Raw genomic sequence first — 27585 nt, 5'->3', positions numbered from 1 at the left:
TTTTTGTTTTTTTTTTTTTTTTTTTGCTTGTTTGTTTTGTTCTAAGACAGGGCTCTCTACAGCCCTGGCTGTCCTAGAACTCACCCTGTAGACTCAGAGATCCACCAGTTTCTCCTGGAGTTAAAGGTGTATGACACCCCTCCCCTCCACACATACACACAGGCTGGTTTTTGGGAGAGGATTTTGCTAAGTAACTCTGACTGGCCGGCCAGCCTGTACTCTCCTGTACTCATTATATAGGCAGGCTTTATTTATTTATTTATTTATTTATACACCAGACCCCATTATAGATGGTTGTGAGCCACCATGTGGTTTCTGGGAATTGAACTCAGGACCTTCGGAAGAGCAGGCAATGCTCTTAACCTCTGAGCCATCTCTCCAGCCCTCTTGGTTGTCTTCTTGTCTCAGCCTTCAAGTGCTGAGATTACAAATGTGCACCCTGCCCACTGGGCATGGTCATTCTCCCTGGATTCTTTCCTGACTTGCTGAGTCTGATTCTAATGAAACCAGCTTGATGTGGGCTGGTGGCCAGAACCCAGGGAGTCCGTACTTGTTCATTCTTGGGGTCCCAGGGAGTAGGACACTTACAGAGAAGTGATCCCTGGTGTCCTAACATCAGGAAGATGGGTCCTATTTTAAGGTCAGAGGCTGGACTCTCCATGAGACTCGCATCGTTGGTAAGGCCCACACGAGGGCAGAAATCCCTTGGTTCTTTTGTCCCACCCGTCATGATGATATGGAAAATGGAGGGAGCTATACCCAGGAGCTCCTCTGCAACCCCCCCTCTGCAAACCCGCAGGTGGATACAGTTAAGGAGACATAAGACGGAGGCAATAGGAATCGATACCACGGGTGGAGAGGCACTGCCCACGTTACCTTTGAAGATTCGCTGATTTTGTATGGCCGAGACACTCGCATCTGCTTGCTTGCCTCCATTGTGAGTGATTCCGGACCTACAATGAGAATAGCATTTCTGAGCATGCGCCATTAACTCCAGGCTGGCTGTTAGCAGCGGGCCCAGCAGGCAGACACCACTGTTAGCAAATGAAGAAACCATCCCGTGAAGGAGAGAGAACGAGACACTGTGTGTAAAAAGTCAGGCTGCTGTAACTGCTTAGTGTGAGATCTAAGTTGGCAAATAGAATTGAAGGAACGAAAACAGAGAGCCATCAACCACAAGAGGAGACTCTCTTAACTTGAAGGGCATCTCATGACCTGGTACACAGAACAGCACACAGTGCAAAGTCTGTGTGTGTATGTGCGGGAATAAGCTGTTTGTTTGTTTTTGTAAAGTTGTTTTATTTGGGAACTGTTGGGTGGAAGCTAGACCAGTTGCTCTTTTCAGGACTTTGGATATCTGTATGGATATCAGAGTTCCTGGAACTCTGAGCCCATTTTATGGCATTGGCTCAGAGCAAGGAGACAACTTTCTTTACTAAACCTTAGTTCACGACCCTGTATCGTCTAAAGTGTGGCATCTCACAGCATTTAGTCTGTGTCTCATGCTCACATTTTTTCCCCTTAACTTTAATTTAATTTAATTTATTTTTTGAAAGCCTGGGAGAGTTAAGCTCTTTTTTCCATCATATGGGACCCAGGGATTGAACTCAAGCTTGGTGGCAAACACCTTTGTCCACCATCTTGGAGCCAGGCTTTGGGGGACTTTGAAGACTAGGAGAGGACACCCAGGAAGGAATAAATCTGTTGGGTTAAGCTTAATTTGACTCGGAAAAATTCTGCTCAACTTGCTTCTCTAGCTGTGGTCAGAAAGATTCTGCTTGTGCTTGGAGTCTATGGAACTCCCTGCCCCGATACATTGAGGGGTAGGGGACAATGATGGGAAGGAAGGGGAACACACTGACACGGGACCACTGCAAACAACCTAAAGTCAACGCCCTGAAATCAGCTTGCCCCGATGGCGCCCACAGAGAACCGGACCTCCATCCTTTGGGAAGATTGGAAAGGTGCAGACTCTCGCTGGTCTAATTAACAGCCCGTAAAGACGAATCTGTCTTTGCCAGTCTCACTTCTCCACCTCGTTTTCCTTACGGAACCAACTTGGGCATAACACATAGACCGGGATTGGGGTTCGGAGAAAATTTCCCCCGGTTCTGCTGAGTCCACAAGAAGAATCATTTTGTTATCTATTGAAGAAAGAGTCTTGGCTAAAGCAGAACAATGTGCTAAGAAGTCAGCGCGATTAGGAGATAAACAGGGAGGGAGAGAGAGGGGGCTCCAGTGTTCCCACGGAGGAAGAAATCAGGGACATTCCATTCTGTTCGACTCTCCCTGGGAAAGAAGAGAGGAGTGGATCTTTGGGAGGAAACTAGTAACTTTGTGTCGAAGCTGTTCCCATGCAGGGACTCTGACTGTCCCCGGGTTGCTGGAGGCCCAGAGAGAAGGGAAGCAGCCCAGTCATCAAAAAAGCACCTACTTACTGCATACCCCTGGCTCCCTCGGTTCACCTTGGCCGACAGAGACTGAGTACCATTGTTCCCACAGTGAGAAAATCACACCCTGGCTGGGCAGGTGGCTGAGGGGCCCGCCCAAGGTCACAGAGGGGAAAACACAGACACCTTCTCTGCCCATCTACTACTTAGGGCGACCAGCCAGGTCTCTTGGTTCCTCACAGTCTGAGAGCGTTCTTTTCTAGGCCAAGGGATTCAGAGAGAGACAGCGCGCTCCAGTGCAGGGCTCGCCTTAGTCTCAGGGACCGTGTCTGTGGCCGCTAGATGCGTCCTGGGCTACGTGCAAGTAGGTGAGGTGAAGGTGCAGAGCCCCCGCCCGGGGTCCCCGGGATCCAGCACGCAGCCCAGGCTGCACTCACCGTCCCGGGTCCCGCCCGGCAGGCGCTGAGGCGCTGAGGGAGGCGTGGGTCGCACCTGTGCACCCACGAACCCGAATCGCGCCCGCTTGCAAGCAGCTACCAGAGCAGCGCGCGCTGCGGGGCTACGGTGCCCGCCCGAAACGCAACCATCCCTCCGCTAGGAAGTGCAAGCCTGCACTGTCAATGGCGGCTGAGGGGCGGGGCCTGCAGGCGGGACGAGAGGCGGGGTCTGCAGGGTGGAAGGCGGAGCGTCGTCTGAGTGGCGGGTCTGTTGGAGACTAACAGGCAGGAGGGCGGACCTCAGTTTTAGGGGCGGGAAGGTGTCTGGAAGAGGTACCCAGGGTTTCTTACTATTGATCTCCCTTAGCTGCACCCCAGCTGTCTCCTAGGCAGGCCAGGCATGCTCCGCAGAAACTTTCTGACCCCCACGTCCCTGGCTCCAGGACACGAGGTGGCTCCGTGGGACAGACCTCAGGGCGTGTCAGGGGTTCCGGGATGGCTGTGCCCTCCTTACCTTCTCTCAGGGGCAGCATCCCTGCACCCTGTGTCCTGCTTTCTGCTTCTCCTTACTGTTTATCACAATCTATTACTGTTACGTTTTCTTTTTTTCTTTTTCTCTTTCTTCCCTCCCTTCCTTCCTTCCTTCCTTCCTTCCTTCCTTCCTTCCTTCCTTCCTTCCTTCCTTTTTTCCTTCCTTCCCCAGGACCTCAATCACCACGGCCCTCAACTTTGCCCTAGTTGGCTCATCATATTTTACATAATTCTTTTCTTCTTTTTCTTCCCTCCCTTCCTCCCTTTTCTTTCTATTTCTTTTCCACTTGAAGCCCTCCAGCGAACATTATAATCCTTGCTGGGTTCCCGTGGCAGGTACACGGCCTCTCAGTAAATATTTGTTGAGCTGAGATCATCATTAATTCATCTATCAACTATCAAACTTCACTCACGTTATAGTCTGGAAGAACCTTGAAGCGGTTCCAATACACGAAAGAAGCTAGAGACAAAAGGACACTCCCAGCTGCTTTTGGTGGCACACAGCTGTCGTCGTCCTTGGGAAGCTGAAGCAGGAAGATGAAGAGTCCAAGGGCAGATCGGGCTACATAGTGAGATTTTTGTCTTAAAAAGGCAAACCACCTCGAAAAAAAAAAAAAAAAAGGCAAACCACTTGAGAACAAAAGATGTAAGTAAAATGTTCAAACAGGAAAATAGGAAAGCCAGGAAGCACAGCAGAGGACGCCAAGGGTCAGAAAGCTGGGGCAGCCAACAAAGGAAAATCAGGGACTTTCAGGGGGTGACAAAAAAGGTTTGAAACGAGAGCATTGTTAGTTTGCATACCCGTGTGAGCATAAATTTATGTCCACCTATTATTATCAAGATTTAACTAAAGAGATTTTTTTTAAAAAAAAAAGTAGATCAAACTGACTTCGAACTCATACTGCTTCTTCAACTCATTACCATGGACAACCTAACTAAAGCTATCTTAATAACCTGTAACTTCACATTCGTACCCGAGGTGTTGGGTTTGGAAAGACAAAGAAGATTCACAGCCCTGAGGTGAGGGGCTGTAGTCAGACCTTGGACAAACCTGGAAATCCACAGGTGACCTGTGTAGTGATTATTTCATTTGTGTTTTAATAAATAAAGCTTGCCTGAAGATCAGAGAGTAAAATGACCACCCTGGTCAGCCTTACAGGCCAGGCAGTGGTGACACACACCTTTAATCCCAGTAGCCACACTAGTTTGCCATAGAAACTGGGCAGTAGTGGTGCATGCCTTTAATCTCAGCCCTAGAGAGGAATATAAGATGGGAGGAGACAGCCCTCAGACACAGTCTTATTCTGAGATTCCTTGAGGCAGGATCGCCATTTCGGACTGAGGTAGAGGTAAGAGCCAGTGACTGACTGTTTTGCTTTTCTGACTTTCAGGTTGAACCCTAATATCTGTCTCTTGGTTTTTATTATTCATGCTATGGACCTGGGTCTGTAAATCTAGCCTAGGCCTCTTCATATCTCCCTAGGAGCATGGAGTGAAATAACTTCCATTTTCTGCCTTTCAAAAACTTTCTGCTTCAGTTATAAAAGTAGCGAATGCCAGCCGACCATGGTGGATCGTGCTTGTAATCCCAGCACTTGGGAAGCAGAGGCAGGAGGACCATCATAAACCTGAGGTAGGGCCTTGTTATGTGGCCAGGGATGGCTGGAACTCTTGGTCCTTCTGCCTCAGTCTCCTAAATGCTGAGATTCTATGATTTCTAAACAATAATAATGTCAGCAAGCCGTTGCAGCTTACTGTGCCCTAGAAATGGCTGTAAAATGCCCTAGAAATGCACAGGGACTCATTTGGTTTCAACCCTGGGGAAGTCATCCTTCCCCTCCTATTTACAGGTGCCTGGTAAGACCTGGAGAAGGAAACCCCTCACCTGAGATTGCCCGCCTTCCAGAAGCAGGGCTCTGATGCCTGGCAATCAGCCTCCTACCCTGCTCCTGCCACCAGTGCCTCATAGTGATATGTGCGCCTCCCCACGGAGAGCTCAGAAGATAGAGGAGAGCAAGAAGGGGAAAACATAGCCACCAAAAGGAACAGCCCAAAGTCTTTCCCATTATGTATTCCCTGTGCATCTATGCAAACAAGATCACATGACTTGGACTCTTTGGTAGCTTTTCCTCTCTCCTCCAACATGAGTTCTCATGACAGCAGACTCTCTCCTGTTGCATGGCCCTAACAGAAGTGTCTGGGCCCGCAGCTCAGATTATGCACTGGGTCTCTCCCATTGGTGAATGCACAGCTAGCATCCCTGTCATAAATGGCATGGAGGTGAATGCTGCTTGCCCGTTCTTGTGTTTAAGACCCCAGAAGGAGGGTCTTAGTGGATACCCCTGACAGGGACTCCATATTGGAGATTCAGCATGAGGCTGAAGCACAAAACAGGACAAAATGTTCCGTTGTTTCTGTGGTCTGCTCCAGACCAATCATAGTTTTGTTTTGTGCGAGTCTGTGTGTGTGTGTGTGTGTGTTGTTTGTTGAGACAGGGTTTCTCTGTGTAACTCTGTCCATCCTGGAACTCACTCTGTAGCCCAGGCTGACCTTGAAACTAACAGAGATCTGCCTGCCTCTGCTTCCCAATGGCTAGGATGAAAAGGCTTGGGCCACTATACCTGGCTCCAATAACGGGTGTTAAAGTCACTATTTCATTTTGAATTCCCCGGGACATAGGAAGGGAGACTCAGGAACACTTGTAGACTGTCATAGGCCACCCTGAGCCACACTAAGTCATTTGGTAGGCAGCACTCACAGGTTCCCACCAGGGACACTGATTAATAGGTAGGAATGAGGACTTCCACGGCCCAGATCTATGACCTGCTCTACCATCCCATCATGCTTTGCATACACAGAACAAGTGCAAGGTCAGGTGACTCCAAAGTCCAAGACAATTTAAACCTCCACTTAGGGCCTTTGTGAACACAGAGACTGTGTAATCCCAGAGACCACAGACCCATACAGCTGGCCATGGAAAATAGTTTGGATTGTCACCCAAGAGCCTACTCTAATGAGGTCTGTGTTATTTCTCTGCCTAACCCTCTGTTCAGAAGTGGATGTTTGGGTTGGTGATTTGCCTCAGGGGTAGATGAGTTTGTCTAGCATGTACGAAGGCTTGGGTTCTGTCTCCAGGACAGCATAAAAACATGAAAAAAAGAAAAAGAAAAGGAAGGAAAGAAAGAAGAGGAAAAAAGAGAAAGACTATCAGAGAAGAGAAAGAAGAGCTCCAAAAGACTCTTGAGGTTGGCTGGGCTCCTGGAGGAGGTTGGCTGGGCCTAGAAGGTGGGGCCAGCTCTCTAAACACTCGGTTCTGCTTGCCAAAGGTTTATCCGTGGCCTGGCCTTCCTCCCAAGGGCTGAATAATCTAGATGGTTCTGTACAAAAGAGCAGGCTTGCTGGCCAGCCCCAGTCATGTCTTTGCTGGGAATCCTTGGCCGGCACATCCTGTAGGGTTAGAACTGCTCTGGGGCTGGGAAGGTCAGGATGCCTTTGGAGAATGAGGCTGGCACACAGAGAGGGCCACAGTGGGAATATAGGCCAGCCCTGGGTGGGGGTGCCTCATCTCTGAGCTGTTTATCACCCCTTCCTCCATCATCCTCAACATATTTCCCTCTCGGTTCTGCCTGGGATGAGTCCTAGCATGGCTGTACCCTTGATGGGTGAACTGTACCAGCTACTTTGTTGTGCCTCAGTTTCCCCACCTCCAACCTGCTCCCCCCTCCGGTGATGTCATCAAAGCTTAGTGAATTAATCCATGGTTTCTTCAAACCATCTGTGACATAGCTGTTAACCTTAGCTGATGATACACGATGCTCAACCACCCACACAGGTGCTCTTCTGTTTCAGCCCTGATCCCTGATAAAACTGACGAAGCCTGGAGTGGACTCTCTCTAGGAGTCACACTCAGGCCATCATCTGATTTAGGCATTTCTCAACATCACCCTTGGATGGGACGGGAAGGAAGACACCAGCCAACCTGGACAGAGGCCTGGAGGAGGAATGAGCTGCCATCTGGAATGAGTGTGTAATGTGTGTAATGAGTGCATACCCCAGCTCTAGTGTGTGACCACCGAAGTCCCTCACCCACTGGTAATGCCCACAGCCTGATTCACCCATGGAGGGGGGCATGGCACCTTGCTTCTCCTTCTGCTGAGCAGTAAAAGGATAAGGCTTAAGGACTCAGGACTTCAAGATTACAGGTCTTGAGCTCTGTCCCAGCTCAGCAGGTTGTCCTCAGTCATCCAGATCCCCTCTGGAGCCGTCATCATTCTCCCAGACAGCTGTGGCAGGACAGCAAAAGCTCACGCTGGGACCTCCACTGGCCAGCAAACTCCCCTCCCCCGCTCCGTGGAACCTAAAGCCGGGGATTTCTGTAGTGCCCCAGGAAAACCTTGACCTTGTTTGCACTTTACATCCTGGAATCTGGCATTAGTCTCTGGTGCTCAAACCCTTAAGCTCCAGGCTGCGCTATTCAGAGAAGCTGCCATCAGCCACACGCCGCTATTTCTAATGTCAGCTTTTAATTAGTCAAGATTTATATGAGATTATAAATTCAGATTTCCACACACTAGCCACATTTTAAGTCCTCAGTAACTACATGTGGCTAATAGCTATCATAAGGAACAGGTTACAGAACATGTCCATCCTTCCAGAAAGTCCTGTAGGGCATGATGCCCTAAAGTAGCACTTAGCAGCTGCCTACCCAGAGCAAGCCACTTACTGCTCGGGTCCTCGGTTTCCTCGTCTTCAAAATGGAAATTCACCCGTCCCTCAGCAAACACGCAACTGCCTGCATGGCCAGGAAGTATTTTTTAGGAGCCCAGGATGTAACATCAAACAACACAAATATAAAAAAGCCCCATGGGACAGACCTTTTAGAGGAAGGACAATGACATCTGTCTCTGAGGGTTAATCTGAGGACAGAAAGGGAAGAAATGAACATGCTAACCCAATTGACATGCTTAAGACATGTTACCTGCTGTTATTATTTTGAGATAAGCTCTCCCGGGAGGCCCAAGCCAGCCTGGACCTCAGTCCTTCTGCCTCAGTCTCTCGAGTGCTGAGATTATAACATTTGCTAGTCTGTTTAGTGGAGCTGCTATTATTGCTAGTAATCTCCCACAGTTCTACCACTCAGGACAGTAAGCATGTAGCACACAGGTCTCCATTTTCTATTCTGACTCCACGGCAGACATTGCTAACTGATAGTCACACACTTCCCCCACCTCTGAGGTAACAATGGGATTTGGGGAACTGATCACCAGGCTGTACTAACACGTATCGCCAGGCCTCTCAATTGTCCCTGTGAATTTTACAAACTCTGTTCCCCACACCCCAAACTCCCCGGCCTGCACAATCCCGGATGCTGAGATCCCTCAGGTCCTGACTGCAGAGTTGAGGCTTTGTCCCTTGTCCCTCTTTAGAAGAAACAAGCATGTGGCCAGGACCTTGTCAGCTGCACAGTTGCTCCTGAGCTGGGTGTCGGTCGCTGATTGCTTGCTTGCCTGTTGGATGTAGCCTCTGGCTGGCCTGGCTCTCTTCAGGTGTTGTGGAGTCTGTGGTGCTCTTCTCTTTTATTCAGGAAAGAATGGGCCGTGTCTAGCTGGGCAATCGGTATTGGCCAAACGGAGCCGAGCGAAGCCAGCCTTGGATCTGCAGTAGGAGAAGACAGATACTGAGCACAGTTATCATAGAGCTAGATAAGGGAGGGCAGAGACTGGCCTTGCCTCTGGGAACCAAGGGAGGCAGGAACACAGGGTTCTGGGGAGTATGCCTCACACATGAGGAGGTGCCCATGCCCAGTCATTGTGCCCAGCCCCTGCAGCCTGACCCTTCGAAATGCCTGTCCTAGACCGATTCAGCAGGCTGTCCTGGATGAATCGCCCAGCATCTGGTCTTGTTGGTTGTGCTTGTCCAATCACTTATTCAGTACACGAGCCATAATGACCCGTGGTATAAAGACAGACTAGCTTTGCTTCTGCCACTTAGCCACTGTGTGAGATTGGGTCAGTTACACTGAAACAAACAAACACACAAACTGAGGCTCAGGCTGCCTCCACCTTGATATTTACACCAAGATGACCTTGAATTTCTGATCCTCATGGTTTCATCTTCTCAGTTCTGGGGATACAGATGTGCCACTACACCTGTTTTCTTGGTAGTGGACATGAAACCCCGGGCTTCATGTATGTTAGGCAAGTATTCTACCAATGGAGCTACAGCTCTGGTCCTATACTTTTGTGGCCTCTTGAGGGTTACTGACCCTGAGGTTTGGGGGAGGGTCGAAAGTGCGTTATTGCATAGAGATGACTAGCGTGATGGCTGGGATACTGTAACTGTATGCTGGGTACAGGGTCATTACTGCTTCAATCACACATACATGCACAAGCATGTGCACGCATACACAGGCGCATTTACACATATACACATCCACACACAAGAATACACACTTATTTCTGCATGTCAGGCTTTTTCTCTTTCACCCTGTGGGAGATGAGTAAACTTTCTTTCTTTTTTTTTTAATATTTATTTATTTATTTATTTATTATGTATACAGAGCATTCTTTCCATGTATGCCTGCAGGCCAGAAGAGGTCACCAGATCCCATTACAGATGGTTGTGAGCCACCATATGGTTGCTGGGAATTGAACTCAGGACCTTTGGAAGAGCAGGCAATGCTCTTAACCTCTGAGCCATCTCGCCAGCCCCTTTTTTCTTTTTCTTTTTTCTTTTTTTTTTTTTAGATTTTTGAGACTGTCCTGGAACTTGCTCTGTAGACCAGACAGGCCTCGAACTCAGAGATCTGCCTTCCTCTGCCTCCCTAGTGCTGGGATTAAAGGTGTGCGCCACCACTGCCCAGCGACATGGAACTTCTTGACTGGACAGGTTTGCACGTGGGTCCCTCTAGGAGTCAATAAACCAGCTTCATTGCTCTCTGGGATCTTCTGGGCAGCTGAGTTGCCCTGAGGTTCTGGTGACGCCTGTGGCAGGCACTCCTTATCCATGCTGTCACCTTAAAGCAACAGACCAAGGGGTTGGCTGTCCTTGAGAGCCTGATCCAGGATTTGGGCCACAGGACTGGAACCTACCCTATTTCCTCCTTGGAAACTCTGGGGTGACTCATGGCCAGGATCTGTGCAGGACTCTGCCGCATCTTCTGGGGGCGTGGGGAGGCCACTTCTTCCTGTGTAGCAGACTCCTCTTCTGCCACCACCATTATAGCTGCTTCTTCCTCTAGCCTGGGGCATGTGACACTTAGGCTCTTCGAGGGAGACTATGGGCACAGCAGCAACTCAGAGCCTGGCAACACAATCTGGTACACCTGCAGGTGAAGCATCTCATTGATCCAGACCAAGGACCCATTTCTACCACTCTGCAGCCTAGCTTGCTGCCCCAAACTGATTCAAGCTGAGCTTTGCTTCCAGGTACATATGGCTTCCTACCGGCCTAGTGACAGTTTCTCTGCATGAACTGTTTGGCTCATTAGCTCAAGCTTACTATTAACTAGCTCTTACAAACTTACATTAACCCATTTCTATTATTCTATATTTTACTACAAGGCTCGTGGCTTGCTACCTCACATCTTCGTTGGCTGCCAGACTCTGCCTTCTTTTTCCCTGTATCTTTGTTTACACTGGCGGGCAGGAGAGAAATCGGTCCAACAAGACCAGATGGGACAGAGAAAAGACTTCCAGCTATAAGAACCAACTCCACAAAGTTGTCTTCTGACCCTCCACGTTTGTGCCGTGGCATGTACCCCTCATAATAAATAATAAGGTAAAATTGAAGGATAAATTCTCCCAGGGCTCCTGGGAGGAAAGCATATTTGCTCAAAATATGCATGAATGCCAGGAGAGACATTTGCACTATGCATGCAAGGTAAATGAGGGACCAGTGGGCAGACTACAGGGGAGAAGAGACCTCAAAAGGACGAAGGAATAGCCTTGTCATCCCAGGCAGAGCAGAGTTTGACTGACACATGGGATGCCCGCAGGAAGCAGCAAGCAATAGGGCGACCCCACAGGCAAATCCTCCTTAGCACTGAGCTGGGTCTCAGGCACAGAATGTATTTGAATTTCATAAGTTAATCATGAATTTTGTGGTGACAAAGCCCATGTCTCCACACTCTTGTCACCCCCAGCATGCATTCCTTATCAGCCTTAAGGGTGCTTGGAAGCCAGGTGTGATGGTAAGGGCCTGTTATCTAGCTGTTTAAGGAGGATGGAAGTTTGGAGATCTGCCTGGGTTACATCCAAGTCCAAGGCTGGGCTGGGCAACTCTGTGAGATGTTATCCTTAAAATGACCAGTAAAAAGGGGGGCTGGGAGCCAGACGGTGGTAGTGTAAGCCTTTAATCCCAGCACTCAGGAGACGAAGCAGTCAGCTCTCTGAGTTCAAGGTCAGCCTGGTCTACAGAGTTCCAGGACAGCCAGGGCTACACAGAGAAACCCCTGTCTGGAAAAACCAAAGAAGCAGACAAAGGAGTACTCAACAGGCTGAGACGGCTTTGGCTTTACTGGAGCAGTGAGGGGCCCCAGCCTCTACCTGGGAGGAAGGTTGAATGCACTGGGAGCAGGGAGGGTGGTTTATTGTTTCTGCAGGTGGAATAGGAACGCTCAGGCTGGGGCTAAGCCATTCTTCATGGCTAGGGGGCTATTGCCCATCTCAATTCTTCATGATCCAGGGCTATTACTCAACAATGGTGAGACCCTGTTTCTAAACAAACAAACAAACAAACAAACAAACAAACAAGTACATAAATGTCTCCACTTTGAAGTTTCCAGGTTTATTTCCAGTAACTTGCAATCCCTGCTAGTGCTTGCTGTCCAAGCCCCTCAGATCCTGGGTTCCAGTCACACACCTACCTCCTCTTTTTCATGAGTCTCTGGTTTGGTTAGAACAAAGGAGAATGGCTTCCTGCCCTACAACCTAAGTGGCCTCAGTCCTTTAAAACGGTCTGTAGCCATGGCTGGACACCGACAGGGAACAGTCTCCAGGTTATCTGGGGCCTCCATTCCTGCTGCTCCTCTCCTATGATGACTCCTTTTCTTATGGACAGGAGGCTGTCCTTTCTTACCGAGGCTGGACTCCAGTGGCGGCACCTCTTTGCTGGGTTCCGCCTTTAGGGAGACACAGCCCGCGTACATGAATTTTTTTTTTTTAAAAAAGCTTGCATTACTTAATTTGGCCATGATTAGGGTCAGCAGTCTTCCTCCTTGCATCTGTGGGATTCAACACACTTAACCACTGAGCCATCTCTCCCGCTCCTGGACCACTTATTTGTAAGGATGTTTCCCAGATGACTTCTCATCCTTGGTCCCCTAGGTCCACAGCAGTGTCCCCTCCTGTGAGATACTGACAGCTGCCAATGATGTGCCAAGCCCTCCTCTCCTTCCTTCTGACGTCAGCTGTGTGTAGACCCAGAGTCAGTGTCGGCCATCAGGCCTGGGGTAGCAGCTGTGCTTATGACAGTCATCACCTAATTAAATGATACATAAATGTTGATGCAGAAGAGTAAAAGCCGTGGCACACATCTCTAGAATGACAGGCGAAGCGCAGAGGCCAGAAGAGGCAAATGATGAAGAGAAAGCACGGGAACCAGGTGGATGGGTGGAGGGAAGCCGTGCCTGTCTGGATGAAGGGCCCGTGGGGTCCACTCTGTCAGCCGCATCAGTGAGAGCGCACTGCAGTGGAGGCTGGTGGTGCAGGCCTGTCATGTTAGCAACCGGGAGTGAGGAGGATTGCGAATTCAGTGCCCCTTAATGAGCCCTTATCTCAAAATGAAAAATAAAAAGAGTTGGGAATGTCGCTCAGTGGTCAAGTACTTACCTGGCAGGTGAGAGGCTACTACCTCCACTACCCTGAAGACAGGATCCAAAGGAAACGCTGGCAGTCACATAAAAATTGTGAGAGAGAAAGGAATGTGGTCCCTGTCGGCTGTGCGAAGTTCTGCATCTTCAAAGTGAAGATGTATGGGCACCTGTTATGGTGACTGAAACCAACCTCACTTTACAAGCAAAACAAACCAACCAACAAAACAAAACAAAACAATCCACCTGTCTTGTTCATATTGATGATGCCAATAAATTGACATATGCTTCACTCTAAAAAAAATCACATTTATTTATCTATGTGTGCATGGGAGAGGGGTGCACTCCAGGGCCTGCCAGATGGTCCAGCCAGGGAAGGGACTTGCTGCCAAGCCGAAGAACCCGAGTTTGATCCCTGGGACCTAACAAGGTGGAAGAAGAGAACGGACACAAGTTGACCTCTGACCTTCGTATCTGCACGCTGTAGCACGCAGGCTTGGGGCCGGTGCCTGTTGAGCTCTTACCAAAAGAGACCTTGACTTCTGTACAGAACCTCTGGACTCCTCAGTAGTTGAAACTCAGGGCAGCCAGGAGCCCCGAGACTGCACCTTCAGCCCCCACTTAGGCAACGTAATCTTTCTGACACCCCTGAGGACCTCTTTTTAAAGCCCTCACATTGGTGAGATCAGCTCATTCCATTAATAGTTTCGTCTATAAATATTCCTTCCCAGGGAGGCACCTGTTTCAAGGTGCAGCCACTTGCTGAGGAAGCAAGAGTCGGGCGTGTGCTATTCCACCTGGCAGGTCAGCTGAGGAGGAACTTTTTTCCTTAAGCTTTTAGCCCCAAGGAAAACGTGGAAACCACAGCTCTGACCTCAAAGAGTCTGTCGGGATACTGCAAGGACAGAAATACAGCAGTTGAATATGATGGGTTTTGCTGTTTTGTTTTTAAAGATTTAAAAAAATCTCTCTCTCTTTCTCTCTCTCTCTCTCCCCAAGTTATGTGTGTGCAGGTGTCTGTGGAGGTCAGAGGGCACCAGATCCCCTAGAACTGGAGTTACAGATGGTTGTATGCCATGTGTGGGTGCTGGGAAGCGAACATGGGATCCTTTGAAAGAGCAACAAGTGCTTTTAACCATTGACCTGTCTTTCCAGCCCTTGGTTTTTGTTTTTATCTTTGTTTGGAGACAGGGTCTCATAGTTCAGGCTTGTCTCAAACTGGCTGTGTAGCGAAGAATGACCTTGGGTTCCTGACCCCTCTTTCTTTGCTTCTCAGATGCTAGACCTACCTTTCTATCTGTGTAAATAAGGTTTTTTGGTTGGTTTTTTTTTTTTTTTTAATTTTTCAAGACAGGTTTCTCTGTGTGTAGCTCTGGCTGTTCTGGAACTCTCTTTGTAGACCAGGCTGGCCTTGAGCTCACAGAGATCCGCCTGTGTTTGCTTTCCAAGTGCTGGGATTAAAAGAATATGTCACCCATCTAAATAAGATATTCTTGAAAACTCAGCACAGAGTTGTCTTAAAGCCTGGGTAGCCCAGCAGCCTGACTCCATCTCGTGATTTCCAAACTCTGCTTTCTGATGGAGATGTAAAGCCTCTGAGGTCAGATGGCCTTGGTTTAAATGGCACCTTCACTGTGTCCAACCCTGGGCATGGGCCCAGTGTGTGCACAGCTGTAATCCCAGTACTCAGGAAGCTGAGGTAGAAGGATTTCAAGTTCAAGGCCAGCCTTGGTTATTTAACGTGAGGCTATACCAAAACAAAATCAGTCCTAGAGGATGGCTTCAAGTCTCATCTAGGCTGACACAAGGGCAGAGAATTAATGGAGAAGCAGCTGTGTGTCGCGGTCACCCTCGTCCTGCAAGGATGACGTGACCACCGGAGCTCTTCTTGCAGCAGTTTTATTCCAGGACTTTATTCACTTTCTCTCTCTCTTCCCCTCTCTCTTTTCTCTCCTCCTTCTCTCTCTCTTTGACCTCTCCCAGCTCTTAAGTAGGCATGGGCTGCCAACCCCGAACTGCCAGGTGGGCACTGCCCATAGGTTCACGCATATGCAGGTAGCTGATAATCATTGCGTGATCATAGCATAGGTCAGGCTTTAGCCATCTCAGGAGTTGATTATACATCTCCATCAGGTGTGATTCCATGCAGCTCACTATGGCTGTGTACAGCCAAGCATGGTGGAACACACTTGTAATCCTAGCATCTGGGAGTGGAGGCAGGCAGCAGGTCCAGGAGATGAGGCCAGCCTGGGCTCCATGAGATCCATCTCCAAAAATCAAGACGTAAAAGGGTAGATAGGATCAAAACACACTGTACACACGTATGACATTCTCTAAGAAAAATTATGTGAGAATCCAGTCAGTTGATGGAAAACAGTCTCACAGAACTTAACGCGATGTCTGGCACTGTGTGCAGGGTCACAGGACATCGCATTTGTTAATGCTAGATAATTAACATATAGAATTATGATGTCATCACTATTAGTGCTATAGAATGCTGCAGTGGCCTGGCAAAAATGGAACTGCAATTGAATTTCATACATTATCATATATATTGCTTATCTGGGTGGGCATGGGGCTGGAAGGAGGCTGCCAAGGAGCTCCCAGAAACCAGTGTCTCCAGGCTGTGGCCACTCTCTATTTCTTGGGACAGTAACGGGTGCTGCTAAGGTCTTTGAAATTGGAGGTGTGTGTGTGCATCAGTGGGACACTGAGCCATATCAGTGGCCCATTTTTTTGTTTTGTTTTGTTTTGAGTTTGTCACAAGATCTTACTCTGTAGCATTGGCTGTCCTGGAACTTAATCTGTAGATTCAGATGACCTGAAACGTGTGTCACCTCTCTTGTCTCTTCCTATGGGTTCCTGTGGATACAGGTGCAGGCCACCACACCCAGCCAGGTTACTTTCTGTATTGTGATATTCACAGAGCCCAGTTGAGGTGATCAGTTGTTCACAGCACAGCAGAGTAGATTGACAGAATCAAGGTTCCATGGCAAAGCAACCCTTTCATATGTTCAGTCCAGGAGAGGGCGCCCTCAGCAAGGAGCAGAAAGAACTGTTGAGGGCCCTAGGAAATTAATTCCGGGTTTCCCCATTCCCATTGTCAGCATGGTGCTTGGAAAGCAGAGCCAGAAGATGCAAGGTCAAGTTCACTTTTTTTTTGGTAATAATTAATACTTCCTTCCTTTTGTTTTTGTTTTTGAGGGTTTTATTATGTAGGCCTGGCTAGCCTGGAACTCACTATGCAGCCCTGGTTGGTCTACACCTCTCTTCCATGTTGGGATTAAAGACCATGCACCACCATATGTCACCATGCACCACGTCACTATGTACCACCATGTTCCACCATGCACCAGCAAGCTCCTCGGTAGTAATTTCATATAAGTAAATAATATATTCACACGGTTTCAAAACAAACACAGGCTGGGCATAATGGCGCAAACCTTTAGTCCCAGTACTCAGTCTTCGGGAGGCAGAGGTAGATGGATCTTTGGTCTACAGAGTGAGTTCTGGGACAGCCAGGACTACACAAGGGAAATACTATTTTGAGAAGCCAAACCAAAACCAACCAACCAACTAACCAACCAAACAGAAAAACAGGATGGAGAGATGGCTCAATGGTTAAGAGCGCTTGTTGATTTCAAAAGGACTCAAGTTCAGTCCCAGCACCCAGGTCAGGCAGCTCACAACTTCCTGTAACTCCAGCTCCAGGGGATCTGATTTCCTCTTCTGGAATATTTCATGTCTGTAGGTTCATCTGGCCTGGGGGCCCACATATGTAATCCCTGCCTTTGAGACAGGGAAGCAGGGGTGTCAGGAGTTCAGAGTTATCCTCTGCTATATGGTGAATTAGAGGCCTGCATGGGCTACATGAGACCCTATCTCAAACACACACACACAAAGAACAGAAGGGGAACTATCTTAATCAGTAAAGTACTTCCTGTGGTAGCACAAGGCCCTGATTTGACCCCCTGAACTCACATACAAAAAATATAAAGCCACATAGCGGCTGGGTTTGTAATCCCAGTGCTGGGGAGGCAGGGAGGTGGAGACAATGGACCCTTGGGGTTGAATGGCCAGCCAGACTCGACTAGTGGAGTCTCTGTGGAACAGCTCTGGCCGTGCTGGAACTCACTCTGTGGTGTATGTTGTTTGTATTGAGACAATCTCATGTAGCCCAGACTGGACTTCAGCTGGCTGGCATCTGAGGACCAACCTGAACTGATTCTCTTGCATTCACCTCCCAAGTACTAGGACAACAGGTGTGTGTCTCTATGCTTTTTATTTATTCAAATGTATGTATGTATATATGTATGCATTATGTGGGTATCTAAGAGTGTATGTGTGGAGTGTGCGTGTGGAGTGCGTGTGTGTGTGTGTGTGTGTGTGTGTGTGTGTGTGTGTGAGTATTCTGGGTTTTAAGCTTCAGTTAGAGAGACCTTTCCTACTCCAGGCAAGAAAGAAGCACCTCATGTTTTCTTCTGGCCCCTTCGGGGTTTCTTTTATTCATACTTTGACATTGATGCCTGCTGTGGACAACACCCATCCTTTCTAAGGGCCATCTTCCCTTCCCTTTGCCAAGGACCACTGTGAGCTCCATCAGTTAGGAACTTTATCTTCTCTTTCTCTCTGTATATACGTGTATGTGGGCACATGCATGTGTACACACATGCCGTAGTATGCTTGTGGTGTGATTTGAGAGACTTGGTTCTCTCCTTTCTTCAGGTGGGTCCCAGGGGTCAAACTCAGGTCACCAGGCTTTGCACCTCCTGTTTTTACTTTTCATCCACGGCAGCATCTGCTCCCTCTGGTCTGCAGCTCCTGTGCTGCCCATCCACCATTATTAACTCACCGCTGATTGACAGGTCATTAGCTCCTTTTTGTTTTCCTTATCAAAGATTCTAACCCCCCTCCCTCTCTTCCCTTTTTTTCTTTGACTTCTCTATTTTCATTTGTGTGTGTGCGTACATGTGTGTGTGCACATGCGTGTGAAGAAGCCTACAGAGGTCAGAAGAGGGCATCAGATTCTCCTGGAGCTGTAATTACAGACAAGGGTGCTGAGGAAGAAACTACAGTCCTCTGGAAGAGAACGAACCACCTCTGTCAACCTGAGACCTTTTGGTCTCTTACCTGTCTCTTTTATATGAAAAGTTTTTAATAATTAAGCATTTAAATGCCATATTCCCCAGGTCTCTGAGTAGATGAGGGCTGTTTGCCGGGTACAGATGAGCTATCACTACAATATAGAGTCTGCCTGGAGATGATTTTGTAGCCCAGGCAGGCTTGGAACTCAGTGTGTAGCCCAGGCTGGTTGTCCATGTACAATCTTTCCCCAACCTCCTGAATTCTGAGATGACTGGTGTGAGCTACTGTGCCCAGAGAACCTGGGGCCTCACAGATCCTGGACCACTGGGCCACACCCTCAGTCTCAAGGGTTCTCCTATCTGCTGTACACTGTCTGGACCTTTTCAGTTTGTGTCTAGGACTCTTTTTAGTTAATTGCAAACCAACAATGACCTCTTTTGATGTCTGCCTTTGCTATACACACAGTTTCAATGAAAGTTGAAGGCACCCAGTGAGGCTGGCTGTGTTATTCTTACCATGGGAAGAGAGCAGTGTTCTTGGAGGATTTTCAGGACTTGCTCCATGGTTTGGGGATGAGAATGACTCTGGGTATAATTCCAGAGCTGGGCCTCCAGGACCCGCCTTTCACCTGCCTGTAGGACAGACAGTGGATGGGGAGTGATACCCAATGAGGGAATTGGGATCCTTCCCCACCCTAGTCAGCCTTTGCTTCAGAGCCTAACGTGACTGCAGACAGCCAGGCTACGAAGTCAACAGTGATTCCTAGTCTGTCCTTTTCCAAATGAAATGCTTCCTTCTTTCCAGTTCCTCTCATCCCAAATTCACAGAGCAAACACCGGGGTTGTGGCCGGTCTTGCCAGCCTGGCTCATCAGACTTGCTGAGTTAACTTATCCTCCTGGAGGTGAGGGGGCGTGGGGAACTCTGCAGCCCAGCTCACTGGTGGAGGCGAAGGAGAAGAGAATAAGATTCAAGAGAAGATGGAGGGGAAGAGGAAGAAAGGTAGTAGGGGTGGAGGAGGAAGGAGGCCCTGGGAGGACGGAGAAGAGGCTCGGGGTGGGATAAAAGGGGAGAACAAGGAAGAGGGAGATAGAAGAGAGGGAGGACAACGGAGTGAAGGAAGCAGAGGATGGGAGAAGAGAGGGAAGGAGGAGAGCGAGATGGAGAACCCAGAAGGTGGTGGAAGAAGAGAGGGGCTGGGGAAGGAGGAGGAGGAAAGGGGGTAACTAAGAGGAAGAGCCCCTCCTCCAATCTTCCGCGGAGTTGCGCAATCCACTCAGGCTGAGATTGGCCTCTGGATGTGCGAGACACTCCGCCCCCGGCCCTCGTGACCAATGGCGGCCTAGGGGCGTGGCCTTCCAGGGACTAGAGTCCGGGCGCGCGATCTGGCTCCGCATTAGCCACCGGCGCCTCTCTCGGAATCTGAATTTCTAGGTCCGAGTTGGGCCCCTAGCTCGCTCTCTGCGCTCGCTCGAACCTCGCAGCCTGTCAGGGGCGCGCTCACTGGCTCCAGCAGTGTCCTCGCGGCGGCCATGGCCACGAAGATCGACAAGGAGGCGTGTCGCGCGGCGTACAATCTAGTGCGGGACGATGGCTCGGAAGTCATCTGGTGAGCAACGCTGCGGGCCCGGGGATGCCGGTAGTGACTTGCTTCGTGCCGCCAGCCGCTGCCGCTCACCTCTGTTTCTTTTCTTCCTCCAACCCAAAGGGTGACTTTCAGATACGATGGCGCCACCATTGTCCCAGGCGATCAGGGAACGGATTACCAGCACTTCATCCAGCAGTGCACAGGTAGGGACCTGAGACCTTTTGGGAGACGGTGGGCACCCTGGGCAGAAAGGTGGTTGGGCATCCAAGCAGCAACATATTTGGTCTGTTCCCCCGACTCCCGGTTTGGTTTGGTGTTTCTGCCTTTTTCTTTTTTTTTCAATTTGAGACAGGGTCTTATTATGTATCCAGGGTGACCTCCAACTGGCTAGTCTCCCGCCACAAGCATCTAGTTCTGGGATTGTAGGCGTGCACAGCCATGCCAGGCTCTGATCTGAGCTTCCTAAAGTCTAGTGTGTGTCCCTCACCCCCACCCCCTTTGTCCATCAGCAAAGGAAGAAGTGACCAGTGCAAATTCCTCCCCTGGCAGTGTCAGATCAGATGGCTTCTTCCGCCCCCTGTGGTTCACTGGGTTTCCAGGTCAGCTCGCCTGGTTCCAACTCCAGTGTCCAACCCTCTCTGATTGGCCAGTGAACAATAACAACGAAGCCCCTGGGGGCTGCAAGCTGAAGGCAGAACCCAGGGCCCCACCCTCCTTTCTCCTTCCATCTTTGTCCGTATCTGCTTCCGTATAAGCCTTTAATTTGAAGAGTCCAGAGCCACATGCTAAAGGCGGATGCCTGATGTTGCTCTATGAGGTCTGGAGAAAGTGAAGCTGACTTGGGAGGTCGGAGGGACCGGTTTCATGGGGAGTGAATGGTTACTGACTGGGGTGGGGCATGAGGGAAGCCCTGGGAGCTGAAGTGCCACATGGTTTGGTGTGAAGGATTCATGCAGGTGTATGACTTACTAAAAGCATCATCACATGGGAAACCGAAGGTTCGTGTGTGTTCCAAGCTTCCCCCCGGGGTGTGTGTGTGGCCCATGAAAGAACACATGGCCTAAGCGGCCACAGTCCCTTGCAGAAGCAGACCTTCAGGACACAGCTGATAATGTGATCTTTTAAGGAGCTGGTGTGTAGTGCAGTTCGGTGTTCTGCAGAGGCAGGAGGATGGAGAGTTGGGCTGTGCATTCCTGCTCCCCCCCAGCAAAAAAAAAAAAAAAAGCCTTTGAATGGGAGACCCTGGGTCCTAGTGTCCCCTGTTGTCTCTAGCTTGGGAACTAACTTCAGACAAAGGCAGGCCACCTGGAAGCTAGGGTGTGGACTCCTGGCCCGTGGTTGTGGGTTTGGATCCCACTGGGGCAGCTTCCCAGCTGGGTGGGTTGGGGACAAGTCCCCATGGGGACCACTGTTCCTCATCTGTCATCTCTTAGCGCTGCTGTGGGATTGAATGATCCCAAATGTGTAAGTGTTCAGTGCAGTGCTTGTCAGAGTCATTGGTGGTAGACAAACAAAAAAACCAAGCCAAGGTCATGTGACTTCTTTCCTTAACAGCTTTCTTTTTCTCCTTATTCCTTTTTTTTATTTTTATTTTTATTTTTTAGCACTGGGTATAGAATTTACTGGGCGGGCATGCATGCACTCTGCCACTGAGGCACGTCTCAGTCTTAAAAATTAAAGTATTTTATTTTGAGACAAGTTCCCACTCAGTAGTCCAGGCAGGCCTTGAACTTGATATCTTCCTACTTCTGCTTCCTGGTTTGTGTTGAAAGCCAGCTTCGAGAAAACGCGTATGTTCCAGAATAGGCGTGTGAAGATTAGAATTATTAAGCCAAAGGAATCAAGATATAGGAGAAATGGGAGAGAGAAACACAGAACAGCATCGGGAGGGACATTCAGCGAATACTGAATTCGCCTTGTTCAATCTTCCACACGCTTATTATATACTTCACGCCAAAATGGGAGGAGGGAGGCAACAGACTTCATAGCATGACACAAGGAGTAGATTTGAATTCTCTGACCCTTGGTCCTGGTGGAGCAGATCCACTTCAACCCTCAAAGTACTAATTAGCTGTTGTCAACAACTTTGAGAGAGCAAAACCAAGCTCAAACTCTCTGACTTCCAGTCAAGATAGAACAGGCTCACAACTGTGAGCCCTCACAGGCTTGTGCCACCTGGCTCTTTAGTTACTTTCTGGCCTCAAACTTGCTAGGTAGCCTGGCCTGGAACTCCTGATCCTCCTGCCTCTGCCTCCTAAGTGCTGGGATTGTAGGCTTGCTTCACCATTCCCGGCTGCATAACTTTCTTAATTGAATCATCTTTTGTCTTTGGTTCATCTCAAAGGGCATTTACTTTGTGCTGGGTGGTACTTAGATTTGTGTGCGGTTGTGTGTTCGCGTGTAAGTGTTCTCCCGGCTAAAATGTCTCCTGGGAGTAGACCCTGTGTTCATTGCTTTTGTAAATAATTCACTGAAAACATCACCGGCAGAAAGTGCAACTCAGCGCTGCCGAGCGCAGGCTTCTGGCTCCGGAGCAGGATCTCCGCTGCTCTGACTGCAGTAAATGCCTCCACAGCGGGGCAAGTGCAGGCTCAACTTTTCCCAGAGTTGCTGCACCGTCAGCAGGATTGGCCTCATAGTCTCTGGGGCTGGGTGCTCCGCGCCCACTTCCCTCCTCACCCAGAGCCCATCCCCAGCCATCCTGCCTCTCTGACTATTTTCTCCTCCAGGCTGGAGAAGGTGACAGAGGAAGGCCAAGCATCCTGCTGATGGATTCCTAAACTGATGCTCCCGGCTGTTGGACATCCGGCCTGGATGCTGCTTGGGGGACACTTCCTTCCTCTGGTGGGCTGTGGCTTTCTGCTCAGGTCTCCCTGTGCTCACCCTCTACGGGGATGGGATGGCAAGCGTCTGGCGGGTGAGCTAAAAATGCTCTGCAGGCTGCGTGTTGGTCCTTGTGAATGGCTGTGGGATGGGAGGCTGGTCCGCCGCAGCTGCAGTCTGTTTCTCCTCCCAGCCATCTGGTGGACAGTGTACAGATGGTTCTGCTTGCCACGTTTGCTCTCTGTCCCTCCCCTGCTGAGTCCTCCTGAGCCAGGGACCTCACCCTCTGCATTCCTGCTTGTTTTCTTACCTTCCACCGTACCTGACCTGTGTGTCAGCCGTGCTTCCGGTGGGCTGACTCCTTCCTTCCAAGGACTGCAGATCAAGACCCAGAGAGGTTAAGTGACTTACCTACCACCACACAGCTAGGCAGAGCAGAGCTGGGACTGGACTCTGAATCCCGTTGCTCTGGGCCTTAAGGAAGTGGTTTCGGGTCCTGTTCCTTGTGTGTGGAATGGTTTGCAGATTAGAAGATCATGTTTACTTAACTGTGGCGTAGGGGGAGCCTTAAGTCCCCATCAGCTGTCCTGGCAGGCCCCAGAAAAAAGGCTTTTTTCTTGTTTCCAAGCACCTCAGAGGTGCACAGAGTACAACCCTGCCTTTCTTATGGAATTGTTCTTCTTAATAACTACATAATAATAACAGAATGACTATATAAATATTAGTTAGCAAAGTTATTTTCACCCCTGTAGCTTCCGTCCTGAGACTCTCAGTGGGTGCCTAGCCCAGCATACAGTAGGTCCACCCATATCTTGCCTGTGATGGCCTCCTGTGGCACTAACCTTAGCCTGGGTCTGTTTGCAGAAGCTGCTCCGTCCATGGGGAGAAGTGGTTGCCATGGTGCCGAGGGGTTCAGGCTGTTCTGGATTCAGATTCATGTTCCTGAAGCAGGCAAGCTGCCCATCTGGTGACCCTTCTGCCACAGTAGAATCAGCAGGAGTATATACTGAGGGCGTAATAAGTTCTTCAAATGCCAATGAATAGGATTGGTATTTTGTTCAGGGACAGAGGTCATGCAGAAGCAGGGTACCTGCTGAGAGTGGCAGAAAGGGGAGGAGGAGAAGATGGGAAGAGGTTGAATGTCCTAAGGGCTTCTGGAACCCCAGAGCCACGTGGAGTCAGGCAGCATTGCAGCTCCGCTCACAGAGGTGGAGGGACCACTTGCCAACCAGAGAGGATGTGCCACCCATATGGCAACTGTAGAAGGGGGCTCATAGGTCTGGCATGGGTGACAGGGCAGAGACTCCAGCTGTCTGGAGTCACATTTTGGTTTTGTACTATACAGACAGCTCAAGAGTCTGTGTGTATGCACACATATGTGTGGGTGCATCTGAATGTGTGTGTGCCCAGTCCAGAGGTCAGTGTCAACGTTTCCTTGATCACTCTCTATTTTAAGATTTGTGTATGTGTGTGCACTTCCATGCATGCATTTGCTGTGGTGCACATGTGGGGGCCAGTGGACAGTTTGTGGGAGTCAGTTTTCTCCTCCTGCCACCTAGGTTCCAGGGATCAAACTCAGGCGGTCAGACTTGAGAACAGGCTCTGTCATCTGCTGAGCCATTTTGCTAGTTTGCCTCTTTGTTTGTTGAGACTGGGATTTATACTGAACCTGGAGCTCGCCTCTAGATGACCAGTGCACCCCAAGGCTACCATACCCAGCTTTTGTATGAATGCTGGAAATCCAGACTCTGGTTCTCATGCTTGTGTAGGAGACCCAGATCCTTTATCAACCAAGACCCCCGCCCCCAGCTGCACCACCGAAGATTCTTTTAGGGTATTCAGAAACTTGGTGCAAGGTTGAGGGGCAGACCAGTCAGGAATGTGTCCCCTTTAATTGTGCTGTCTTCAGTCTTCATAGTTGTTCATTCTGTGCTCCGGTGGCTGGCTACTCTGTGCTCCGGTGGCTACTCTGTGCTCTGGTGGCTACTCTGTGCTCCGGTGGCTACTCTGTAGTCTCGTTTGGGAAGCCAGGGGATATGTCACAGCATAGAAATTCTTACGCCCAGCAGATGTTTCATGGTCTCCCTAGAGGACTGACCACGTGACCGGGGGCCTAGTTTTTGTCTATATTCTTGAAATATTCCTCTCCATATATTTTCTGATCCAAAGTGGGACCAGCCTGTGGCTGTTGGACCACCCTTCATCCCTGCAGGGGCTGAGCTACCTCCTCCATCTTTACTACCTTCTGGTTTTTGTTTCTTTTATCTTTTTTATGTCTTTTTCCTGTGGCCCCTTTAAAACGGCTACATAATATTCTCTCTGTCAATTGCAACATTGTCTAACCAGTCCTCCTGATAGACCCAAAGGCTTCGCTGCAAGCCGGTTTTCTTTTGGAAAGAACCCAGGCTTCTGGGAACGCATCCAGCGTTCTGGTGTAGGTTTTAGAGCCCGTGGGGAACAGCACAGCTGAAAGATCCAGTCTTCCTCTAGCTGAAGCCTGGCTGTGCTGTGTGACCTTGGGCAGGGTCTCCCAGAGTCTCCGTTTCTGCATCTGTGAGATGAGGATGACTGTGGATGATTAAGTGACCGGATGCAGAAGCGCTGCCTGCAGAAAATAGATGCTCAGTACGTTTAAAGCTCCAACCTAGCAGCCTTGGGAGGTGCCTGGCCCAGGCAGGTTGAAGTAAACTGGACCTGTAGGGTGGTGTCTGGAGAAGGGAGAGTATCAACAATGAAGCTTGGTTGGCAGAGGTGCTGGGTTAGTGCCAGGGCAGGTGAGACTCCCATGATCCTCTGGTCAGCCCCCAGTAGAATAACCTGAAGCCTCTTTGAGGACACTGTCCTGCATCCTGTCCTTTAGTGGGGAGGGTTGGAGGGAAAATAGCTCTCAGGTGACACATGACCTAGACTTGGCCAATCAGAGCAAGCCATCTCCAGCACACTGATTAGCTCAAGGTTGGGGTCTCACATGATTCCTCAAGCTGATCAGGCCTGCTACTGGGACTGGGGACTTTGGACAGGGCTCTTGGGAAAGAGTCCTTTAATCTTTCTCTGGGATTAAACCTAGAGAGAATAATGAAGGCTTGGAGCTCACAGGACCTGTTTGCCTCAGACAGAGAACCCGTGGACAACTCAGGCAAAGGTCAGGGTTGGAGACAAGTTGGCATTGCTTACGCCCTTGATGCAGCCATGCTTGAAGCTATTTCTACAGACTGTTCACTGCCCTGAGCCATTTGAATTTTTTTTCTTTCCTTCTGAGATAGGATCTTAAAACTGTAGCCAAGGTTGGCCTCAGATTCACTGTATAGCTTAGGCTGGCCTTGTAGTCTTAAAATGACCCCCCTTAGTACCGTGATTAAGATAAGCCACCCCTCTGGTAAATTATTTACCTTCCAGGGTGGCGAGTAGCTTGGATACTGTTCAGCTCAGTCTCCACTGATGTCCCCCACATTCTGCTCCTGAGTACATGGGCTTTGTGTCAGCTCTTTGGCTTTACGGCTTGGTGAAGTTTGTTCATGCCTTTGGGTTTGTGGCCATGTTTGCAGGTATAGGTTGTCTTTCCTCATGAGTAGTTGATGCCCCTCTCTTGGGAACAGCTCCTTTAATCTCCACGTTCAGGAGCTGGTGCAGCCTGGGCAACCTTCCTTCTGGTTTCCTGGGTGCTGTAAACACCTCCCAGCCTCCCCTTCGCAGCTGTATTTTCTTGCTTGCTTTTTTTTTTTTTTTTAGACTTTCTCACTGTGGAGTCCTGGATGGCCTGGAACTTGTTATATAGACCAGGCTAACCCAAAGTCATGGCACTCCACCTGGTTTTGCCTGCTGGGATATTAAAGGCACAAACTGCCACCATGCCCAGCCTCTTTGTCCCCCCCCCCCCATTTACTTATCTCTTCTGGTCTCACCAGAGACCTCAGTCTTCAGAAAAAAGCCCTGCTCCCTCTCTCTGCCCTGCCCCTTCCCTCTGCCCTGCCTCTTCCCTCCACTCTGTTCCCCTCCCTCCACTCTGTCCCTCTCCCTCTGCCCCCTTCCCCTGCCCTGCCCCCTCCCTCTGCTCTGTCCCCCTCCCTCTGCTCTGCCCCCTCCCTCTGCTCTGTCCCCTCCCCTCTGTCCTGTCCACTCTTTCCTCCCTGTCCCCTTCCTCTACCCAGCTGGTTGGGGTGTCTTCACTACCCTTTCTTCCTTCAGTCCCTTCTTCCTGCCTGTCAGTCTGAAAGCCCTCAGGACTCCGCCCATAGTGGTGGCCTTGTCTCACTTTTACTGAATAAGGCCTTTGAACTGACTTGAGCCGTGTCCTTGACCCCATGACCTGGTCCCCTGGCCATGGTGACTTTCTGAGTTCACTTTGGTGCCGCAATCCCCCCCTCCGCCCCCCCATGGCACTCTTGTGGCTTTTGTCCGGAAGGCTTTTGTGCTGAGAATGACCTGGAAGGCCCTTCAGGACAAGCAAGCTAGCTAGCACACACACCGCTGGCTTCACTGGTGCCTAGATCCTGGCACACGTGGGGTCTTTTCCTAAATGTCTCCTATTTAAAAGGGACTCGAAACAACCTGTAGGCAGCGTTATCTCCATTTTGCTGTGAAGAGTCTGCCCATTTCCTTCACCATGTGGGGTGGCCAGCGGAAGGTCAGCATGCTGAAGCAGTGCCCCTGCAGCCCCACCCCTCTCTTCCTTAGACCTTGTGGGAAGTCTTCCTGCCTCCCCTGTAGTCCTTTCTGCTTTCCAGGAGAGCTCCTATACATTAGTTAAGGCCCAGGGTAAATGTCACCCTTGTCCTAATGATGCTGGCCACATATATAGATAGCATACACTCGTGTGTGTGTGTGTGTGTGTGTGTGTGTGTATGAGAGAGAGAGAGAGAGAGAGAGAGAGAGAGAGAGAGAGAGAGAGAATATCCCATGGCAAGGTCCTGAAGAGACTTCAT

At 49.7% G+C, this 27585-nt stretch overlaps 2 protein-coding genes across 3 annotated transcripts in view; one reads left to right on the top strand and one right to left on the bottom strand.

Annotated features, from left to right (window-relative positions):
* Positions 1-8941, bottom strand: part of Klhl36 (kelch like family member 36) — an 18724-nt gene extending 9783 nt beyond the window's left edge. Inside the window, exons 1-2 of one of the 2 annotated variants that reach the window (XM_050165288.1) lie at positions 8809-8941; positions 877-953 (exon numbers count right to left, since the gene is read on the bottom strand). In XM_050165288.1, the coding sequence (XP_050021245.1) occupies positions 877-936 (60 nt within the window). In that variant the 5' untranslated portion in view covers positions 937-953; positions 8809-8941. Of the gene's footprint in view, positions 1-876; positions 954-2827; positions 3106-8808 lie in introns of those variants that run through there. The other variant, XM_050165287.1, reaches the window with a different exon arrangement.
* A 10686-nt stretch (positions 8942-19627) lies between these two features.
* Positions 19628-27585, top strand: part of Cotl1 (coactosin like F-actin binding protein 1) — a 34617-nt gene continuing 26659 nt past the window's right edge. The window contains exons 1-2 of the mRNA XM_050165271.1: positions 19628-19861; positions 19961-20043. Coding sequence (XP_050021228.1) covers positions 19785-19861; positions 19961-20043 — 160 coding nt within the window. The 5' untranslated portion in view covers positions 19628-19784. The remainder of the gene's footprint in view (positions 19862-19960; positions 20044-27585) is intronic.

The sequence above is a fragment of the Alexandromys fortis genome, unplaced genomic scaffold, assembly GCF_014885135.2.
Source record: "Alexandromys fortis isolate MF-2015 unplaced genomic scaffold, M_Fortis_MF-2015_v1.1 scaffold_165, whole genome shotgun sequence".
In the NCBI taxonomy this organism is placed as follows: domain Eukaryota; kingdom Metazoa; phylum Chordata; class Mammalia; order Rodentia; family Cricetidae; genus Alexandromys; species Alexandromys fortis.
This window is presented reverse-complemented; position numbering and strand designations above follow the sequence as displayed.